The 18,574-nt window shown below is 47.9% G+C and overlaps 1 protein-coding gene across 4 annotated transcripts in view; it reads left to right on the top strand.

The window, feature by feature from the left end:
* The window catches only part of INPP5A (inositol polyphosphate-5-phosphatase A), a 178,913-nt gene that overhangs the window by 40,767 nt on the left and 119,572 nt on the right, over nt 1-18,574 (top strand). For all 4 annotated transcript variants that reach the window (XM_086899511.1, XM_086899508.1, XM_086899509.1 and 1 more), the window contains exons 3-4: nt 7,026-7,126; nt 9,016-9,103. In XM_086899511.1, coding sequence (XP_086755637.1) covers nt 7,026-7,126; nt 9,016-9,103 — 189 coding nt within the window. The remainder of the gene's footprint in view (nt 1-7,025; nt 7,127-9,015; nt 9,104-18,574) is intronic.

The following is an 18,574-nucleotide window of genomic DNA, read 5'->3' as shown; positions in this document are numbered from 1 at the left end:
CCCTGCTGTCCTGGCCACAGAAAGTGACACCTGATACTGAAGGGCCACAAGATTCCTTTATCCAGTCCTGCATCTCTTGCAGAAAAATTGATAAACAACAAAATTGTGCTGTTCAAATTTTGAAGTGAAACTGTGCAGAAAATGATTAGAAGTATTTCATCTTTTGCTTCTGTAATTGAAAGCATCCCATGAGTCCTTACGTTCTCAGGTTACCGCTGCTTTATTACACTGATGTAAAATACTGCAATTCATTTTTACTGGCAATGTAGGAAATTGCAAAAATCAAGGTGCAGTAACCACTCTTACATTCTTTAGTATCTGCCAACTTCAGATTCATCTCGCTATTTTTCTTCTTCCATCTTGGTTGATCACTGCTGTATGTACACGATGCTTGCGCTGTGCAAGCGTCTCAGCTAGTTCTGATTCCAGCCCTCCACAGCTTCAGGAAAAACTCTTCCTATGCAGGAAATACAAATAAACAGAGAGAACTCTTTAGTTTGGGGTTTGTTTGGTTGGTTTTTTTTAGATTGCTGCATGTTTTTCATAATCACATGACCTATTTATGTATCTTTATCAAGGAGACTCCTTCTGTGTTCATTTGTTTACTGAAGTGGGATGAGCAGGGCAGAAGCACTTCTGAATAGTTTGTGGAAAACAGGAAGAGGAGGGGAAAAGAATGAGCTTTGGTGGTTTAGGGCAGGGACCACTGACACGTGACTGAACGTGGTCTGGCTTTAGCCCAGTAAATGTTGTGCATACAGAATTCCAAAGAGGAATAAAAGGATGCATTAATGCTCCATGAGGCCGCTCTAGTGCAGGGTCCAGAGCAGGGAAAGTGTTGCTGAGGCAGAACCAAGCCCATCCCTCAGCTGTGGGGGGGTTCTACTTTGTTCTCTCTCCATAGCTCTGCCCTCTGTCCCTGCAGTCTGAGAGCTGTGTTCTAAAAAAGAAAAAGAAAGGAAAACCAGAAAAAGGCCACAGTTGGCAGTGCTGCCCATGGCTGCTGCCAGCCTCCTCCTGCTTCCCCTGCGGGTCTCGGCAGCGGGCTGGCTGCTCACACCACACTCTCCAGAGCAGTAGGAAGGGGAACAAAACTTGACAAAAAGCTCCTTAGGGAAGAGACAAATATGTATCTACCAAAAGTCACCTAGCACCATGCTGGCTCCAGAGTTACCCAGCAAATGTACAGCCTGAGAGGGATGATTGGCTCTGTGTGAAACCTCTGTGAACGGAGGCTCAGCAGCAGCGCTGCAAAATGACTCTTGGTGCCTCTTGGTAAACTTGAAACCAGATAAACCGCAGACAGCAGTTTTTTCCATTCTTCTGAGGAATTCAATTTGCATATGCAGTTGTGTCAGGGCAGTTTGCATAACTTCTGAGGATGAGGTCCTTGTGTAAGCAGTTAAAATGTTCTCCACAGAAAAAGAGGCACCATTACCTCTCCAAGTTTAAAATGTTTCTAGAAATTAAACCCAGAATGTCTTTGATGTCAAAGAGCATATTGGTTAAAAGAACGTTTTGTGGACTTGTTTATAAGTTCCAGTAAATTAAAATAAGGGATTTTATTTGTTGTCATAGGTGAATACAAGTCACTTATGTGTTACCATTGACTTAAATGCCGTATGCATTTCTGAGGACGTGCTAGCGGAGGGAGGGCTGAAATAAGATTCAAATGTCACATGTTAAATTTTTTAAACTTCTGCCATTGATCTACAAATATCCTACATCATTAACATAAAAAGTGTGGCAGATCTAATGCTGGTAAGTGAAACAGTTTCTCCAAGAAATGCAAATGGGAAAAGATAAGGACCCTTTCCAGGCTGGTTTTAGGGGCAGCTCCTGGCAGAGCTCCGAGAGCAGCACGCTGACACTGTGCTGTGTGACAGTGGGCACAGGGTGGCAGTGCCAGGGTGTCCCTGTGCTCCAGCACACAGTGTGAGCTGGAGAGAGGAGGGAGGGTTTTGTCCAGGTCAGCGGGAGGGAACACTGGTAGGGATGGAGAATGAGCCAGAACAGGACCCAGCAGTAAGTAGTGACAGACCAGATGTCAAAAAATATACCTGAAATGCAAGAAATGATACCCAGCTGGGACATGCTTTTCCTCTGATACATGTTCCCTATCATAGATTTACAAAGAACTGAGACACAGTTGTTGAGGTGTCCCTGCTCCTTTCTTCCCAAGGCACTGCCCAAGGGCCCACTGGCACCAGGCTGCCTTCAGAGTCCAGCAGATGACACTAAATTTACCTGGTTGCTTCATTTCATTCAGTCGGGAGAGCAACACTAACCAAACACAGCCTGTGAAGCACAACTCTGCAACAGAGCTCATCTGTGGACCCTAACCCCAGGCCATGCCAATGCTCCACGTGCTTTATTGCTCCAAATCAATTCTGGATTCCAAGTCCTGACCTTATCTCCTTGGGGAGCTCTTTGAAGTGACCATCATGAGAAAGCAGCTGTAGTGCTGAGTTCTGGAAAGCCAGCACACCCACTCTGACTGTTTCAGGGCAGCTCTCGCAGTAGCACCGACTGGACGTGGCAGGAATGTGCTGAGCATCGTCTCACACATTTTAACTGCTGTGGGTTTGCTTCATTGGAGCTCTTCTTACACAGCTAATGAAAATATAAACTGATAAGACAATAACATAATAAATTATTGCAAGTCAGATTTAGGCAAAAACTATCTCAGTCATGAACCATCCATCAGTCATGGGGAGTCCTGCAGTGAGACAACGCTGGAGAACAACTCTGCTGAAGCAGTGACAGAAAACACTGCCAGACTCTGAAGATGTAGGACACAGGTTTTTTTTGTTTGCATACAGATCCTTGAGAACTTGAAATCATAGTGGGTATTAAACACAACAACAAAAAAATGTAATTTTTAAATGGGGGAAACAGCATTGGCTTAATAGCAGTGAGGTCCTTGCAGCATTCCTTGCAGGTTAAACCACTAGAACATACCTGAATACTAGTTATGTCCTCTCATATAATAAGTACCCTCCAACTAAAAGCAAATTGGCTGTGCTTCATTACCTTTTACTAGTTTTCTGCTCTTATGGAAGAACAAACAGTACATAATAATGAGTAATGAATACTTCAGAGCTGAAACCTCCCAGCTGCCAGAGGTTAAAGATCATACATGAGACCACATAAATAATGAATTTGCATCCAGAGCAGCACAATGTATTTACCAAGTTGGGCATTATTTTCAATTCTGGATATGCAAAAATAGCATAAAGGAAGCCAGGATCAGGAGTTATTCTGGGGGATGTGGGTAACTAAGCAAAACGCTGCAGCATAACTGAGTATGGATACAGAACTGGTGAAAAGTACAAGCCTGGCCTCTCATTGCTCCAGATGTTTGCCTGCTTGGTCAGGGGGTGGGCAGGGTGGGTCAGGCTGTGCTGGAACTGGGGCAGCAGCCAGGACAGGACACAGCCCCACGCTGCTGGCCAGGCCTCTCGGGGAGGGCAGTGTGGGCACAGGGGCCAGGGCACCGGGGTTACCCCTCAACACAGGCAAAGCAGAGCAGGAGCTTGAGCCTTGATGTTGTGCAAATAAGGATTGCTTAAAAAAAATAGCAAAATATGGGTTTTAGTGTGAGCTGCAAACTACAATTTAGCATGTGTGGTCCTAAAGCACTTCAAGTGTTTGCAATTTCTCTACTTGAAGAGAAGAAGCTTCTCCTGGGGTCAGGCACCCAGAACCTTGCAGCACTCAGCTGCACACAGCCAGCAGCCCATACCCCTACCTTGTCACAGGCCATGGAGTGAAACCAGCAGCAAGGAGCCCAAAGAGCCCCCACCTGAGGAAAACAGCCTCTGGAAAAGGGCCTCAGCTTGGAAGGGCTGCAAAGCTTTTGTCACCCCCTCTAGTTAAAGAAACAGCATTAAGTCGACTAAAATAATTAAACAACCTTTGAGTGGCTGGGTGGGGTTTTGCTGTGTTCTGAGGTTTGGGATTTTTTTGTTTGGTTGGTTTGGGCCTTTTTTGTTTGTTTTTCTTCCTTCTCTCCAAAGGGTAACACACGAAGTTCCCACACAGTTCTACCAAGATGACCTTTAGCTATTAGGTAAACTTTTAACTTCTGTATTACTACAAATAAAGGCTCAAAATACTCTCAAACGCATCAGGCAAAATGGAAAATTGTGTTAGGGGGAAGAAGGTCTCTGGCTCCAAGTTTACATCTAAAATGACCATGTGCCACATATGCAACACAAAAAGTTTGTTACTAAAATCAGTGCAGATTTTCAATAGCTCCAGCCCCTGAGCTCCTCCTGCCCCAAACACGAGGCCCAGTGCAGATGGAGAAAGGGCAAGGGATGGGGAAGGAGGGAGTAAAAAGGAAAAAGAGTCCTAAGTAAATAAATGAGCCAATAAAAGTCCTCTCCCTGTGCTCCTATACCCTTTGCTTGCAAACAGCTTCCTTCATGTTCTTGGAGCTCGTTCCCCCATATTTTTTCCTTACACTGACATGGAGGCCGCAAACCAGGGCATGGGCACTTGGTCAAGTGGGATGAAATTCCCATGGGCATATTCTGTGAATATCCTCATTTGCATGGCAGCTAGTTCACCAAACCATCCCTCTGCTTGTTTAGCACTAACAGCTAGATCATCAATCATCCCATTTCGTGATAAGAACTGAAGTTTTCCCTGTCATACATTAAACACTCCAAAACACTGTTCTCAGGCTGTTTCCACTCTCCCTCAACAATCCCTTTCCCTCCTTGTTTCCAGTGTAGGTTTTTGGGATAAGAGAATTTTTACTGGAAGGACAACTGGAGACCAAATCAACTCTTTCAGAGCCGAGTTCCCAGTGCCTGTCTGCAGTTAGGAGATGGGGCACAGTCCCCAGCAGCAGGACTTCACTGATCCTGCCTCCCTGTAAGGTGGCTTTTCCACCATTCGATGCAGTTGCCATTATCAGGGCCACAGTGTGACAAACCTGCTCACAAGCCTTTTCTCTTCTGATACCACCAGACTGTCTCTGACTGCAAATACAATTTTCTGCTTTGAACATTAGAAATCAGAGCCAACTCTGAAAACCCTCTGGAATCCCCGAGGGGGATCTGCAGCATCTTTCTCCCACAGTGTTTGCTTCTTCTCACGCTAGAGCAGGGGTTTTGCTGCTGAGGTGGCACCGTGGGGCACTGAGGGTGACACGGCACAGGGGGCATGGTCCTGGCCTGGCAGCCCCGAGGGCAGGATGGATGTTCCAGGGAGCTGGGTGTGTTTCCTGCAGGCTGCAGCTGCTGCATGTTCTGGTTCCAGAGCATCCCCTCAGCGAGGCCCAGGACACCTCCCAGAGCCGCTTGCTTTAAAGCAAATTGCTAATATCCCTGTTGGAAGAAATCAGCATTAATGATCTGATGGAAGTGCTCAGTGATCATCAAACACCTGGGTGGGAGTATTTACTATTTCCCCGTATCCAGTAACACTGCCAGCAGCTCTCCTCAGAATGTTTCACCAGGCAGGTCAGTACTAAGATGTTGCAGTGACCGGGAAGCCGAGGTACAGAGGAAGTGACTGTTGGAAATGACTCAGGAACCCAGGCAGGACATTCCCTTCTTTCTGCAGGGGTGTCCAGTGTGGGTTGCCAGTGGTGGATGGATGGATGGATTGATGGATGGATGGATGATGGATGGATGATGGATGGATGATGGATGGATGATGGATGGATGGATGGATGGATGGATGGATGATGGATGGATGGATGGATGATGGATGGATGGATTGATGGATGGATGATGGATGGATGGATTGATGGATGATGGATGGATGGATGATGGATGGATGATGGATGGATGGATGGATGGATGGATGATGGATGGATGGATGGATGATGGATGTATGGATGGAGGATGTATGGATGGAGGATGTATGGATGGAGGATGTATGGATGGATGATGGATGGATGGATGGATGATGGATGGATGGATGATTGATGGATGGATGATGGATGGATGGATGATGGATGGATGGATGGATGATGGATGGAGGATGGATGGATGGATGATGGATGGAGGATGGATGGATGGATGATGGATGGATGAATGGATGGATGATGGATGGATGGATGATGGATGGATGATGGATGGAGGATGGATGGATGGAGGATGGATGGATGATGGATGGATGATGGATGGATGGATGATGGATGGATGATGGATGGATGGATGGATGATGGATGGATGGATGATGGATGGAGGATGGATGGAGGATGGATGGAGGATGGATGGATGGATGGAGGATGGATGGATGGATGGATGATGGATGGAGGATGGATGGATGATGGATGGATGAATGGATGGATGATGGATGGATGGATGATGGATGGAGGATGGATGGATGATGGATGGATGATGGATGGATGCATGATGGATGGATGGATGGATGATGGATGGATGGATGGACAGGAGTGTCCCTGAGCAGGAAGGGACATGCTGGCAGCTGGTGCCCAGTGTGGAGCTGAGCCTGGCTGCTGCCTGGCCCTCCTGTGCCAGCGTGTGCTCTGAGGAGCCTCGGGCAGGCCCTGGCACCTGCCCTGGGCCCTCCCTGCTGCTGTGTCACCCAGCTGGACAGCTCTGCTGCTGGCACACAAAGGTGCCACTTCAAACTGGGGACTGTGACTGCCTCTGCCTCAATGGAAACTGCTGCTATATTTTAAATAGAAACACTAAAATATATTTTACATCTATCTGTCTGTCTATCTATCTATATAGATATAGATATAGATATATACATATATCTAACCTACTTAAAAAAATATATATAACCTATATATATATATATATATATAACTTAGGAACTGAGTTACAGTTTTAAAAAGGAAATACTAGTTCAGAATATTTGAGATGCTGATTCTGTGTTCCGAATCTTTGATGTGGATAGCAGCTGATTGCTGTTTATTGTGTTCAGTCATGTCTCAGGCAGCAGCTCCTGAGCTGTGGATCTGTGTTGGTGCTGTGTGCTGGGCTGTGCCACAGCTGCCCTGAGTGTTAAATCTGGCTTTTCTCTCCTTCCAGGTTGTCCATGCACACAAACCCCATTTCATGGCTTTACACTGTCAGGAGTTCGGAGGGAAAAACTACGAAGCGTCGATGTCTCATGTGGACAAGTTCGTGAAGTAAGTGTTGGGGAGCAACAGCCTGGCCCGAGCCGGGGACAAGGACAGGAGCGATCTGTGCTGGGACACGCAGGATTATTGATCCTGCTTTAACTGATCCCGGTTTAACTGATCCCGGTTTAACTGATCCTGGTTTATCTGATCCTGGTTTATCTGATTCTGCTTTATCTGATCCTGGTTTAACTGATCCTGGTTTATCTGATCCTGCTTTATCTGATCCTGGTTTAACTGATCTGGGTTTAACTGATCCTGTTTTAACTGATCCTGCTTTAACTGATCCTGCTTTAACTGATCCGGGTTTATCTGATCCTGCTTTATCTGATCCTGCTTTAACTGATCTGGGTTTAACTGATCCTGTTTTAACTGATCCTGCTTTAACTGATCCGGGTTTATCTGATCCTGCTTTATCTGATCCTGCTTTAACTGATCCTGCTTTAACTGATCCCGGTTTAACTGATCCCGCTTTAACTGATCCCGGTTTAACTGATCCTGCTTTAACTGATCCCGCTTTAACTGATCCCGCTTTAACTGATCCCGCTTTAACTGATCCCGGTTTAACTGATCCCGCTTTAACTGATCCCGCTTTAACTGATCCCGCTTTAACTGATCCCGGTCTCATTTATCCCTACTGAATTGATCCTGATTTAATTGATCCCGATGTGATCGATCTCGATCGAATCGATCCCGATGTGATCGATCCCCGGCGCCGGGGAGCTCCCGTGAGCCGCGGCCGCGCGCGCCCTCTGCTGGCGGCGGCGCAAATCCCAAATTCCCTGAGTTCTGGGGGCGCAAATCCCAAATTCCCGGAGTTCTGGGGGCACAAATCCCAAATTCCCGGAGTTCTGGGGGCGCAAATCCCAAATTCCCGGAGTTCTGGGGGCACAAATCCCAAATTCCCGGAGTTCTGGGGGCGCAAATCCCAAATTCCCGGAGTTCTGGGGGCGCAAATCCCAAATTCCCGGAGTTCTGGGGGCACAAATCCCAAATTCCCGGAGTTCTGGGGTTGCAAATCCCAAATTCCCGGAGTTCTGGGGGCGCAAATCCCAAATTCCCGGAGTTCTGGGGGCGCAAATCCCAAATTCCCGGAGTTCTGGGGGCACAAATCCCAAATTCCCGGAGTTCTGGGGGCACAAATCCCAAATTCCCGGAGTTCTGGGGGCACAAATCCCAAATTCCCGGAGTTCTGGGGGTGCCAGTCCCAGTTCCCGGAGCTCGGGGGTGCCAGTCCCAGTTCCCGGAGTTCTGGGGGTGCCAGTCCCAGTTCCCGGAGTTCTGGGGGTGCCAGTCCCAGTTCCCGGAGTTCTGGGGGTGCCAGTCCCAGTTCCCGGAGCTCGGGGGTGCCAGTCCCAGTTCCCGGAGCTCGGGGGTGCCAATCCCAATTCCCGGAGCTCGGGGGTGCCAATCCCAATTCCCGGAGCTCGGGGGTGCCAATCCCAATTCCCGGAGCTCGGGGGTGCCAATCCCAATTCCCGGAGCTCGGGGGTGCCAATCCCAGTTCCTGGAGCTCTGGGGGTGCCAGTCCCAGTTCCCGGAGTTCTGGGGGTGCCAATCCCAATTCCCGGAGCTCGGGGGTGCCAATCCCAGTTCCTGGAGCTCGGGGGTGCCAATCCCAGTTCCTGGAGCTCGGGGGTGCCAATCCCAGTTCCCGGAGCTCGGGGGTGCCAGTCCCAGTTCCCGGAGCTCGGGGGTGCCAGCGGCGCAGGGACAGTCGCCGTCTGCGCTGGAGCTGCAGCTGACGGGGACAGGCGGCCGTGCTGGGGACACCTGGCCCTGAAATCCCCCAGGGGCGGGAAGGCGCCGGGTTCCCCTGGGAATGCCGGGGATGGCACAGCACTGAGCAGTGCGTTTGTGTCTCCCTTCGCCTGTTCAGCCTTTGCTTTCTCTTTCAGAGAACTGTTATCAAGTGATGCAATGAAAGACTACAACAGAGCTCGAGTTTACCTGGATGAGAACTATAAATCACAGGAACATTTCACGGTAAATTTCTTTATTTCATCAGTGTAGTTCAACCAAAGGTGAATTTCTTCTCTTTGGGATTTTTGACCCGTGAGCTGTTTCCATCCTGATGATGATTATGTTTTTACTACTATTGTGTTTTACTGCTGAGAGTGTTTATTCTGTGGCATGTGTACATGCTGATTTCACAGAGGTGTATCTATGTAAAATGAGCAGAATATCAGTGTGCAGACAGTCTTTTGTTTAAAATGGTTTTCAGAGGTCTTTTTTCCTTAACTCACTAACTTTGGTGGCCCAGAATCACCTTGCATTTCAGAGCCTGGCAGTGTGTGGCAGTGCGAGCTGGTGATGAGCTTGGCAAGGCTCAGGTTCTCCAGAGCTGGCTCACAGCCTCGCTGGCCTGAGGCGAGGTGACAGCAGCCAGAGCACAAGTTTGCATTAGCACACGAGGGGTGTTAGGTGTGTGTAAAATGATGTGTGGGGCTGCCTTTCCTGCACAGCAGAAGGGCTGGTGTGGCTGTGCCAGGGCTGTGCACTGTGCCAACACCTCTGCTGCTTGTCCAAGTGATCACTGCTGGATTGCACAGGAAAAAAACCCTTTGGGGGTGAATCAGTGACATCTCCCTCCTTCCCAGGGCAGAAGTTTCCTTCTCCCCCAGTATGCTGCTCAGTTGCAGTGGTGGCTCAGAGGAGCCTGGCTGGAGAGCTCTGGTGCTGCCTGGCAGCCACAGACAGCACCTGGGACACAGTTCAGACAGGGAAAAAACAGCTGCTACACACAGACCCCAGCCTGGAGGCATATAACAACCTGGAAAGGTTTCTATTTCTTCATTTTTGAAGTAACTCTGGCTAGAAGCCCAGCTAAGATGAAACTGGAGGAGAGGAATCAGTGAATTTTTTTCCTCTTGCTCATCATAAAAACAAGAATATCAGCTTTACTGAGCCTTAGTGGGACAAACCTCAGTCACTGATGTTGAAACTGCACTCTGCAGATGGTCAGAAAGTGCTGGTAGGTAAAAGCAGCAGGACAGAGCTGCGTGTTTTGAGTCAGTCACAGGTCAGAGCTGCATCCAGATGATCCCACACACTGGAGACCCTGTGGGGGTCCTACAGCACAGATCTCCTGATGTGGGCAAGGGAGCTGCAAGGAGCTCTGCATTTTCCTGAACTGCCTTCAGCCAGGTGAGCTCCAGAGCTGCCTTCCAGCCATTACTTTTCTGTAATACAGGAAAAAGGGATAATTATCTGTGGTCTTAATTTGGGAAACAGCATAGAAGACTAATCCATAACAAAATACAGCTTTTGTTTTGTGTTTAAGATCACAGTAGTTCATAGTATTGAAATAATTTTATTTAGCATGAGGTACATTGATTTGACTTGATGGCATTATGGTGGATAAAAAGGCTCTTACAGAAGTTAAACAGGAATCCCAGTTAGGGCATGTGCTGTTTGTGTTTCTGTGAAGAACCCTGTATTTTGCAAAGTTCCCAGTTCAAGAACTGATGTGGTTTCCTGTTTCACATACAGCATTATTTTCTAGGCACCGTGTTTCTTGCAGTATCCCCAAACCACCTTTGTATTTTTCCATTTCTTCTCATAATTAATACTTCACTTTTTCTTTTCTTCTAATCCATTATTTACTAAAATCCATTATTTACTAAAGCTGGGCCTTCCAGGGGAAAAATGTTCTGTCAACATATTGATTCAATAAAGGGGAAGGGAAAACAAGACACCTAGTACCAATGTTATTTTCCATGGAAATAGTGTAACCAAAACCATCTCCTTATTGTTTGGTTAAATTACCCACTCTTGAAGTGTTGACTGCAAAGATACAAAATGGATTTACAGAAGTGTTTGATGTGTACTTCACCATAGGCTGCCTGTAACCCTTAAGAACCTTTTAGAGCTGAATCTGCTTAGTGTGGAAAAGGCAGAACCCAAAGGAAGAGCAATTATTCAGTGTTGTTTTGTGTTACAGTCACAGGGGGAAATGCTGTGTGCTAGAGGAGTTTTATACCTTCACTGTTAGACTGTAGCAGCAGTGGCTTGGAACCAAAGCCCAAAAACCTGGAAAGGAGAGAGGGTGCACTTGAGCTCCTTAACCTTCTGACTTGTTGGAGTCTGCTTTTTGGTGCTGAATGCCCACAGTCCTCACTGACAGTTCCTGGCACTGCTGTCAGGGATCAAAGATTCATGGAAATGGTTTTTCACACGTGTGATTTGAACTGGCAGATCTCCTCTGCTCAGTGTGTGTGTGTGTGTGTGTGACTGTGTGAGCAGGAGTTCCACATGTGGTGTGTCCATTTAGGGTAAAGTTCTGGGCTTATCTCCAGTGTGGTTTGCCTTGTATGATGTCATGTCTCTGTGTTTCCTTCTTAGTTCTGTTTGATTGCAAAGTTCTGTAACTTCTGTGGGCTTTTTTCCATCCCTTGTAAGGCACAGACTTGGCAGCAGATGGTAGCTTTCTCGTTATATTGTTACCTCTCTGAAATATAAATGTTTAACATATATATATATTTTTGTATAATGCTATTTGCTTTAGAAAGGGAGAAGCCCCAGTAGTTACAGTTTGGCTAACCTTTATCCCTGCTGCTCTCACATCCCCTTTTTTACCAGTTTTGGCATCACTTCCTCTGTAAGGGTTTCCTTGGCTTGGCTCCTGCAAAACTAAAGCAGATTTTGCTGCCCATAGTTACTCAGCTTGGCTGTGATAGGACTGGCAGAGATCCGAGGCTGCACTGTCAGCAGCTCACAGCAGCACAGGTGCAAATTCCACATGAGAAATAAGAAACCAGCGCAATAATGAGGTGTCTCTAGTGGAGCGACTTAGATTTAAAAAGTAATAATCCACATTAAAGGATCAATATGGATTATTTTGCATCATCCCAGACACAAAGCTTAATATCAGGATTTGTCATTTATGGTCACACACACCAAGTGTGGTGTAGGAGCAGCTGGTTTTAGGTCTGGGGTTTGTGGGGAGCGGGGTAGGCGCTGTGGTTCAGTGATCGTGTTTGTTCTGCCAGGAATGGTGGGAGGGTGATGCTGTGCGGGATTTTCTTCTGCTCAAAACTTGCTAAACACATGCAGAGAATAAAGGCCAGAGCAGTGAGTGCCAGGCTGGGGAAGGTCCCTGTCCCAGGGAAGGGGCTCAGCTGGCAGGGGCCGAGGGGCTGGGGGTGGCAGCTTTGGCCCGGGGCTCCCCAGGCGCTGGGAGCAGCAGGGCTGGCAGGGGCACACGGGGACAGAGCAGCTGGTGTCACACTTGGGAGAGGCACAGCTTTATCAGACTGAAAAATGAACTGAAGATGAATCTCTTGGCAGAGAACTGCTGCAGTAGAGCTGATGCCTGTCAGTGCTGGGAAGGTGGAGGAGCTGGAGCTCAGAGCTTCCAGCAGTTATGGATGAAGGTGGTGGTTGACAGCCTCTGCAGTGGCTTCCCAGAAATTTCAGATTAACTAACTGGCAGCTGTGCTGCTGTTCCAGTTCTGTGGAAATACCAATAGCGGTCCAGTGTGGATAAACAGGCTCATGTGCTAAATTTCAGACATTCAAATAATTTGACAAAGCTTTGTGAAACACAGCCTCCTGTAAATCCCTGTTGGAAAGCATGGAACTTTCTTTTGTTGCATTAAATTTTATGTAGGGGGTAGATCTTGATTTCTGTCACAGAATGTACAATTAATGAAAAGACAGATATAAGAAGACTGAAACAGGTAAAAATCTGAGAAGCTGAAAAATTCAGTACATTGCATTTATTTGTGACTATACTGAATGGACTTCACTTGTAATAAAGTAGGTCTTTGCAGTTCCATTGATTTTACCAAACATCCCATTATTTACATTCTCTGCTAATTTTGTTGTGCTGGGTATATTTCACGTAAGGGGTAAATTATAAATCTTGTCACTTTTCTAAGTGAATTACTCAAAAATAGTTGGGTGTGCTGAACTTTTGCTTGTCAATACTTCTTGAATAATCAAAGTTAATGGTGAATAAGGGTTTTTTTTCTGGAATAAGAAAATGTACTGAAGGTAAATATCAGTCAGAAATACATTGATGTTTTCATCAAATCTGTAAGTATTTTTATATGAAAACATGTCAGTATAATCAGTGACATTTTTATTGTAATTAGATCAAGTCTAGTTTTGTTTTGTGCCATGTATTTATTGATTTCTGGAGTACTCAGTTAAGGTCATACATTGCTTAGCAAATCCTTGGCTTCCTTTTCATTGTTCAGAGAAGGCAGAGGAAACTCCTGTGTGGCTTAAAGCCTTCTTGCTGTGTTGAACTCGTGGTTTCTGTAGCTTGAGGGAGAATCTTTCCTGGAGCAGGTCAATCCTGAGGCTCCAACAAGCCAGAGCTCCAGGGGCCTGGAGGTTGAGGGAGCCTGTGGGGAGCTGTGTGGTTGGCACAGCCCTTAGCTGATGGGCAGAAGCATCTGCACACTGGGGAAATTGCTCTACTTCCCAGTACAGGTTTCTTATTTAAAGAGCCCTCTATTGTCTGTGTGCCTGCTCAGGCCCACAGGTGACCTTGAAATGGACAAATGCCACTGGGCTCTTCATGTGCCTTGCTGAAGTTCCAGCCTCCTCCTCCTCCTCCTCCTCCTCCTCCTCCTCCTCCTCCTCCTCCTCCTCCTCCTGATAACGGTGCAGTGCACTGCAATTAGTTCATGGTATTCATTCAAATTAAAGAAAACAAAACAAAACAAAAACCAACCTTTCAAAACCAGTATTTCTGATATTAGAGAGATGTGTTTAAACACCAGAGCCTCAAGCTGCAAGCAGGGTTTTATTAATACCAGTGGACTGAAGGGAGAGAGGTTGCTGTGCTCACACAGCTCCTCACTTTCAAAGGGTGGGTTTGGTGAGATAATGATTGAAATCGGATCCCTGGGGATGTGGGGAGCTCAGTGTCCCTCTCCATGGGGCACAGACCCTGGGGATGTGGGGGGCTCAGTGTCCCTCTCCATGGGGCACAGATCCCTGGGGATGTGGGGGGCTCAGTGTCCCTCTCCATGGGGCACAGACCCTGGGGATGTGGGGAGCTCAGTGTCCCTCTCCATGGGGCACAGACCCTGGGGATGTGGGGAGCTCAGTGTCCCTCTCCATGGGGCACAGACCCTGGGGATGTGGGGAGCTCAGTGTCCCTCTCCATGGGGCACAGATCCTGGGGATGTGGGGGGCTCAGTGTCCCTCTCCATGGGGCACAGACCCTGGGGATGTGGGGAGCTCAGTGTCCCTCTCCATGGGGCACAGACCCTGGGGATGTGGGGGGCTCAGTGTCCCTCTCCATGGGGCACAGACCCTGGGGATGTGGGGGGCTCAGTGTCCCTCTCCATGGGGCACAGACCCTGGGGATGTGGGGGGCTCAGTGTCCCTCTCCATGGGGCACAGACCCCGGGGATGTGGGGGGCTCAGTGTCCCTCTGGCTGCCCCTGCCGTGTGTGCTGGTGCTTGGTGGTGCCGCTGTCCCCGAGCAGGACGGGCTCAGTGGTGGCCCCAGGCTCTGCAGCTCCCGCTGCTCCTCCCTGGGGCTGGGTGGCACCAGACTGTGGGAACACTGAGGGAACACTAAAGCAAGTCCAGGCGTTGCCAGGGTGTGCAGGAAAAGGCTGTGCTTTATTTTTTTCCCCCAGATTGTTTTTATTTGACGTGCTCTCTAGCAGTATGTTTTTTTAATGTAAAGTGGCTCCTGCTCTAGGGTGGATAATGCACTGGTAGCCTGCAGCAGCATCTCGGGCAGACCTTTGCTCTGTCACTGTCCTTATGAGCAATAACCTGAGCCAGCATGACAGGGGGCTCCAGTGGGCAGCAGTGGTCCTGGGAATACAGATGGACAATGTTATTCAAGTGTGTTATTGTTCCTTAAAATTATATCTGCTCGTTACTGAGAGAATAGTAAAGTTAATTTTTGTTAGATTAATGATACTTGAGTAATATTTTTGGTTGAGCCGAGTTCAAATAATTGGCCATTAATTGAAAAAGGAAATTGAAATTAATTTATCTTATACATAAATCCTGTCATAGTTATTAATGCATCTTAGAAAATATCGTCCTGTTCCCAGAAATGGATGGTGTACACTGATTCTCCCGAGCTTATTAGCTCTGTCAATTTAGAGTTTGGTTAAGTAAAAAAGATGATTTAGGAAGAGAGTTGTAATTGAATTGAATATTGAGGGAATTCACACGGTGATGAGTTCTCAGCCCACTTCTTCATTACCAGTTTTACAGAATGTTGAGGCTTGGCAGAAAGGCAGGATTTCCCCAGGAGATGGAGCTGGAGCTCCAGTCTGCAGTGCCCAGGTGTGGATACCCTGGAGGAGCCCCGGAGCCCTGCCCTGGGCTGGGAGGGCACCCTGGGGACACAGACACACTGCCAGTGAGCTGGGATGGCACATTGGGGACACAGACACACTGCCAGTGAGCTGGGGACACACTGGGGACACAGACACACTGCCAGTGAGCTGGGATGGCACATTGGGGACACAGACACACTGCCAGTGAGCTGGGGACACACTGGGGACACAGACACACTGACAGTGAGCTGGGGACACAGTGGGGACACAGACACACTGACAGTGAGCTGGGGGACACAGACACACTGCCAGTGAGCTGGGGACACACTGGGGACACAGACACACTGCCAGTGAGCTGGGGACACACTGGGGACACAGACACACTGACAGTGAGCTGGGGACACAGTGGGGACACAGACACACTGACAGTGAGCTGGGGGACACAGACACACTGACAGTGAGCTGGGGACACAGTGGGGACACAGACACACTGACAGTGAGCTGGGGACACAGTGGGGACACAGACACACTGACAGTGAGCTGGGGACACACTGGGGACACAGACACACTGACAGTGAGCTGGGGACACACTGGGGACACAGACACACTGCCACCAGGCTGGGACACACACACACACTGCCACCAGGCTGGGAGGGCACCCTGGGGACACAGACACACTGCCAGTGAGCTGGGGGACACACACACACTGCCACCAGGCTTGGAGGGCACACAAGGGACACACACACACGGAGGGTGGCTTTCAGGGGCAGCACTCTGGCCCTGGGGAGGCTAGAGGAGGGCTCTGCTGCCGCTGGGATGTCGATCATAGTCTCAAATTTGTCACTGTCACTGTGACCCACTTCTGAACAGGAGACTTCAGAGTGTGTTTTCCTGCTTCCCGATTACTGTAATCTTTTTCTTTTGTAGTGAATTTTCTTTTACTACTCACATGTGCCTGTTTCCATCTTATTCTTTTTTTCCTCCTTCTCCTTTCCACAGAAAGATAATTTGTACCAGTGTTTATTTCTATACTGTTATCTGTAAAAATTATGCCAAACCAGAGAAGCAGAGTTTGTGTGACTGGGTGGCAGCAGCACTGCTTGGCAGAGATTTCATGATCTCTGGAAGAAGGATTGGAGACTGGGCTGTTCTGTAGGTGCAGGTGATGCCACAGAAGGAGCCAGGAGTGTCATTCTGACTCTTCTCAAATTGACTCCTATGAGGTTCATCCAGGGAGTAATCTTCCAGGATGGAGAAAAGTCCAGAACCCATTTTAAGAGACACATATGAGAAACCTGCAAGTGTTCTGTCTGTCATCATCAGTCTCCCACATCATTCCTGAGCAAATGCTTCCCTCTGTCTCACTGTTTTGTTTTTCCCTAAGTGTTAAGTTAGTATAAACATTTTTAAACAAATCTTACTGTGCCAGTCCTTTGGGATTTTTTTGTTGGTACTCGGGCACGTGCCCAGGTTCAGGGCTGTGTGGTAGTCCTGGGCAAGAGCTGGCAGCTGAGCACTGCTTGTGTGCAGGTGCTGGCTACTCAGATACTGGAGTGATCTTTACTTTCTCCTAGCTCCACTTCTTGGGCAGAATAAAAGGAATAAAACAGTTTGAAAAACATGTTAGTGTTCCTTATAAAGGCCCTAAAGTTCCAGAAGCAAATCTCCAGCCATGCACAGAAGTGCTTCTAGCGAGGTGTGTGTAGTAGAAAAAGGGAAATGGAAAAATGAGAATTTTAACCCCATTTGTAGGAAAAATGCAAAGCAGGATGGAGCCTCGTGGTGGCAGTGCCTGCCAGGGATCAGGGCTGGTACTGCACATTTTCCAGCAGTTCTTACCTCACTGTGTCCATCCTCATCGTCTTCATCATCTTCATTGTAACTCACAATCCTTTCCCTTTACAGCCTCCTGCTTTTTCAGGAGTTTTGGTGAAATACATGGTTGGGAGCTTCTTGAAATGTGCGTCACAAAGTTTGACCTCTTCATTAGCTTCTATCTTTTAATTGAGCAAAATGAGTTTGTAAAGGAAGCTGGTGAATGTCAAAGTTAATCCTACAGCTTCTGACAAAATCCTGGAAAAATGGTTGTTGAAGTATTGTCATTCTGTGACATGGACACTTACAACCAGCTGAAATGAAATCTCCCACTTAATTTCTTAGGGAACTAAGTTGTCTGCCAGGTAATAGCTTCCAGTCCCTTCTGGGTGGGAAATGGAATCTGAAAGGTGTTGCCACAGCAGAACCTTCCTCTAGTTTTGTGTTGTCTACTATTCTATGCATTTGTGAAATATATCTCTTGACCCATCAACAGAGTTCTTGCTAGGAGGGCATGGCTTATCTTCCACCTGTTTTCTGATGCTTTTATATGACTGTGGGAGGAGGAATAATTACAAAACTGTGAGGGATTTCACAGATCGGTAGCCCAGTAATACAGCCGCGGGTGCATCTCTGTTGTTTACAAATGTGCTCATGCTGAGAAAATTGGTGATAAAGCAGCTTCTTTATCCACAGAATTATTATGATGTTTTGTATCAGCTATATAATTTGTATGTAGAATGGAATTCTCTATGGGCTATGGATTCTGTAGTCAGAATTTCATCCTGCAGTTGTGCAACAGACAGGAAAAAAAAAAAATTGTAATGAAAAGTTACAACCTGGTTTTGTAGGAAAACATCTATCTAAAAATCAGCTGAAATACTTGAAATTAAATTGTAGATTGTAGTCTCTGAACACAAGAAGAAATCAAGTATTTTAAGCTTTTAAAGGTTAAAAACCCCAACTTTTCTAATTGCTGCTGCAAAGCCGAGTTCTCTTTTCCGGCACAGCCTGCTGTGGCTGGCGGTCCCTGGCGGGCAGCCCCGAGCCTGGTGGCGCTGCCACCGCGTCCCCAACACCGAGTCCTCAACTCTGCATCCCCAACTCCGCATCCCCAACTCTGCATCCCCGACTCCGCGTCCCCAACTCTGCATCCCCAACTCCGCATCCCCAACTCCGCATCCCCAACTCTGCATCCCCGACTCCGCGTCCCCAACTCTGCATCCCCAACTCTGCATCCCCAACTCCGCATCCCCAACTCTGCATCCCCGACTCCGCGTCCCCAACACCGCGCCCCGTGCGGGGCCGGGCCGTGCGGGGCCGGGCTGTGCGGGGCCGGGCCGTGAGGGGCCGGGCTGTGCGGGGTTGGGCCGTGCGG

This window comes from Cyanistes caeruleus, chromosome 8 (assembly GCF_971803275.1).
Source record: "Cyanistes caeruleus chromosome 8, bCyaCae1.hap1.1, whole genome shotgun sequence".
Classification (NCBI taxonomy): domain Eukaryota; kingdom Metazoa; phylum Chordata; class Aves; order Passeriformes; family Paridae; genus Cyanistes; species Cyanistes caeruleus.
The sequence above is the reverse complement of the archived record's forward strand: the minus strand, read 5'-3'. Positions and strand labels throughout refer to the sequence as shown.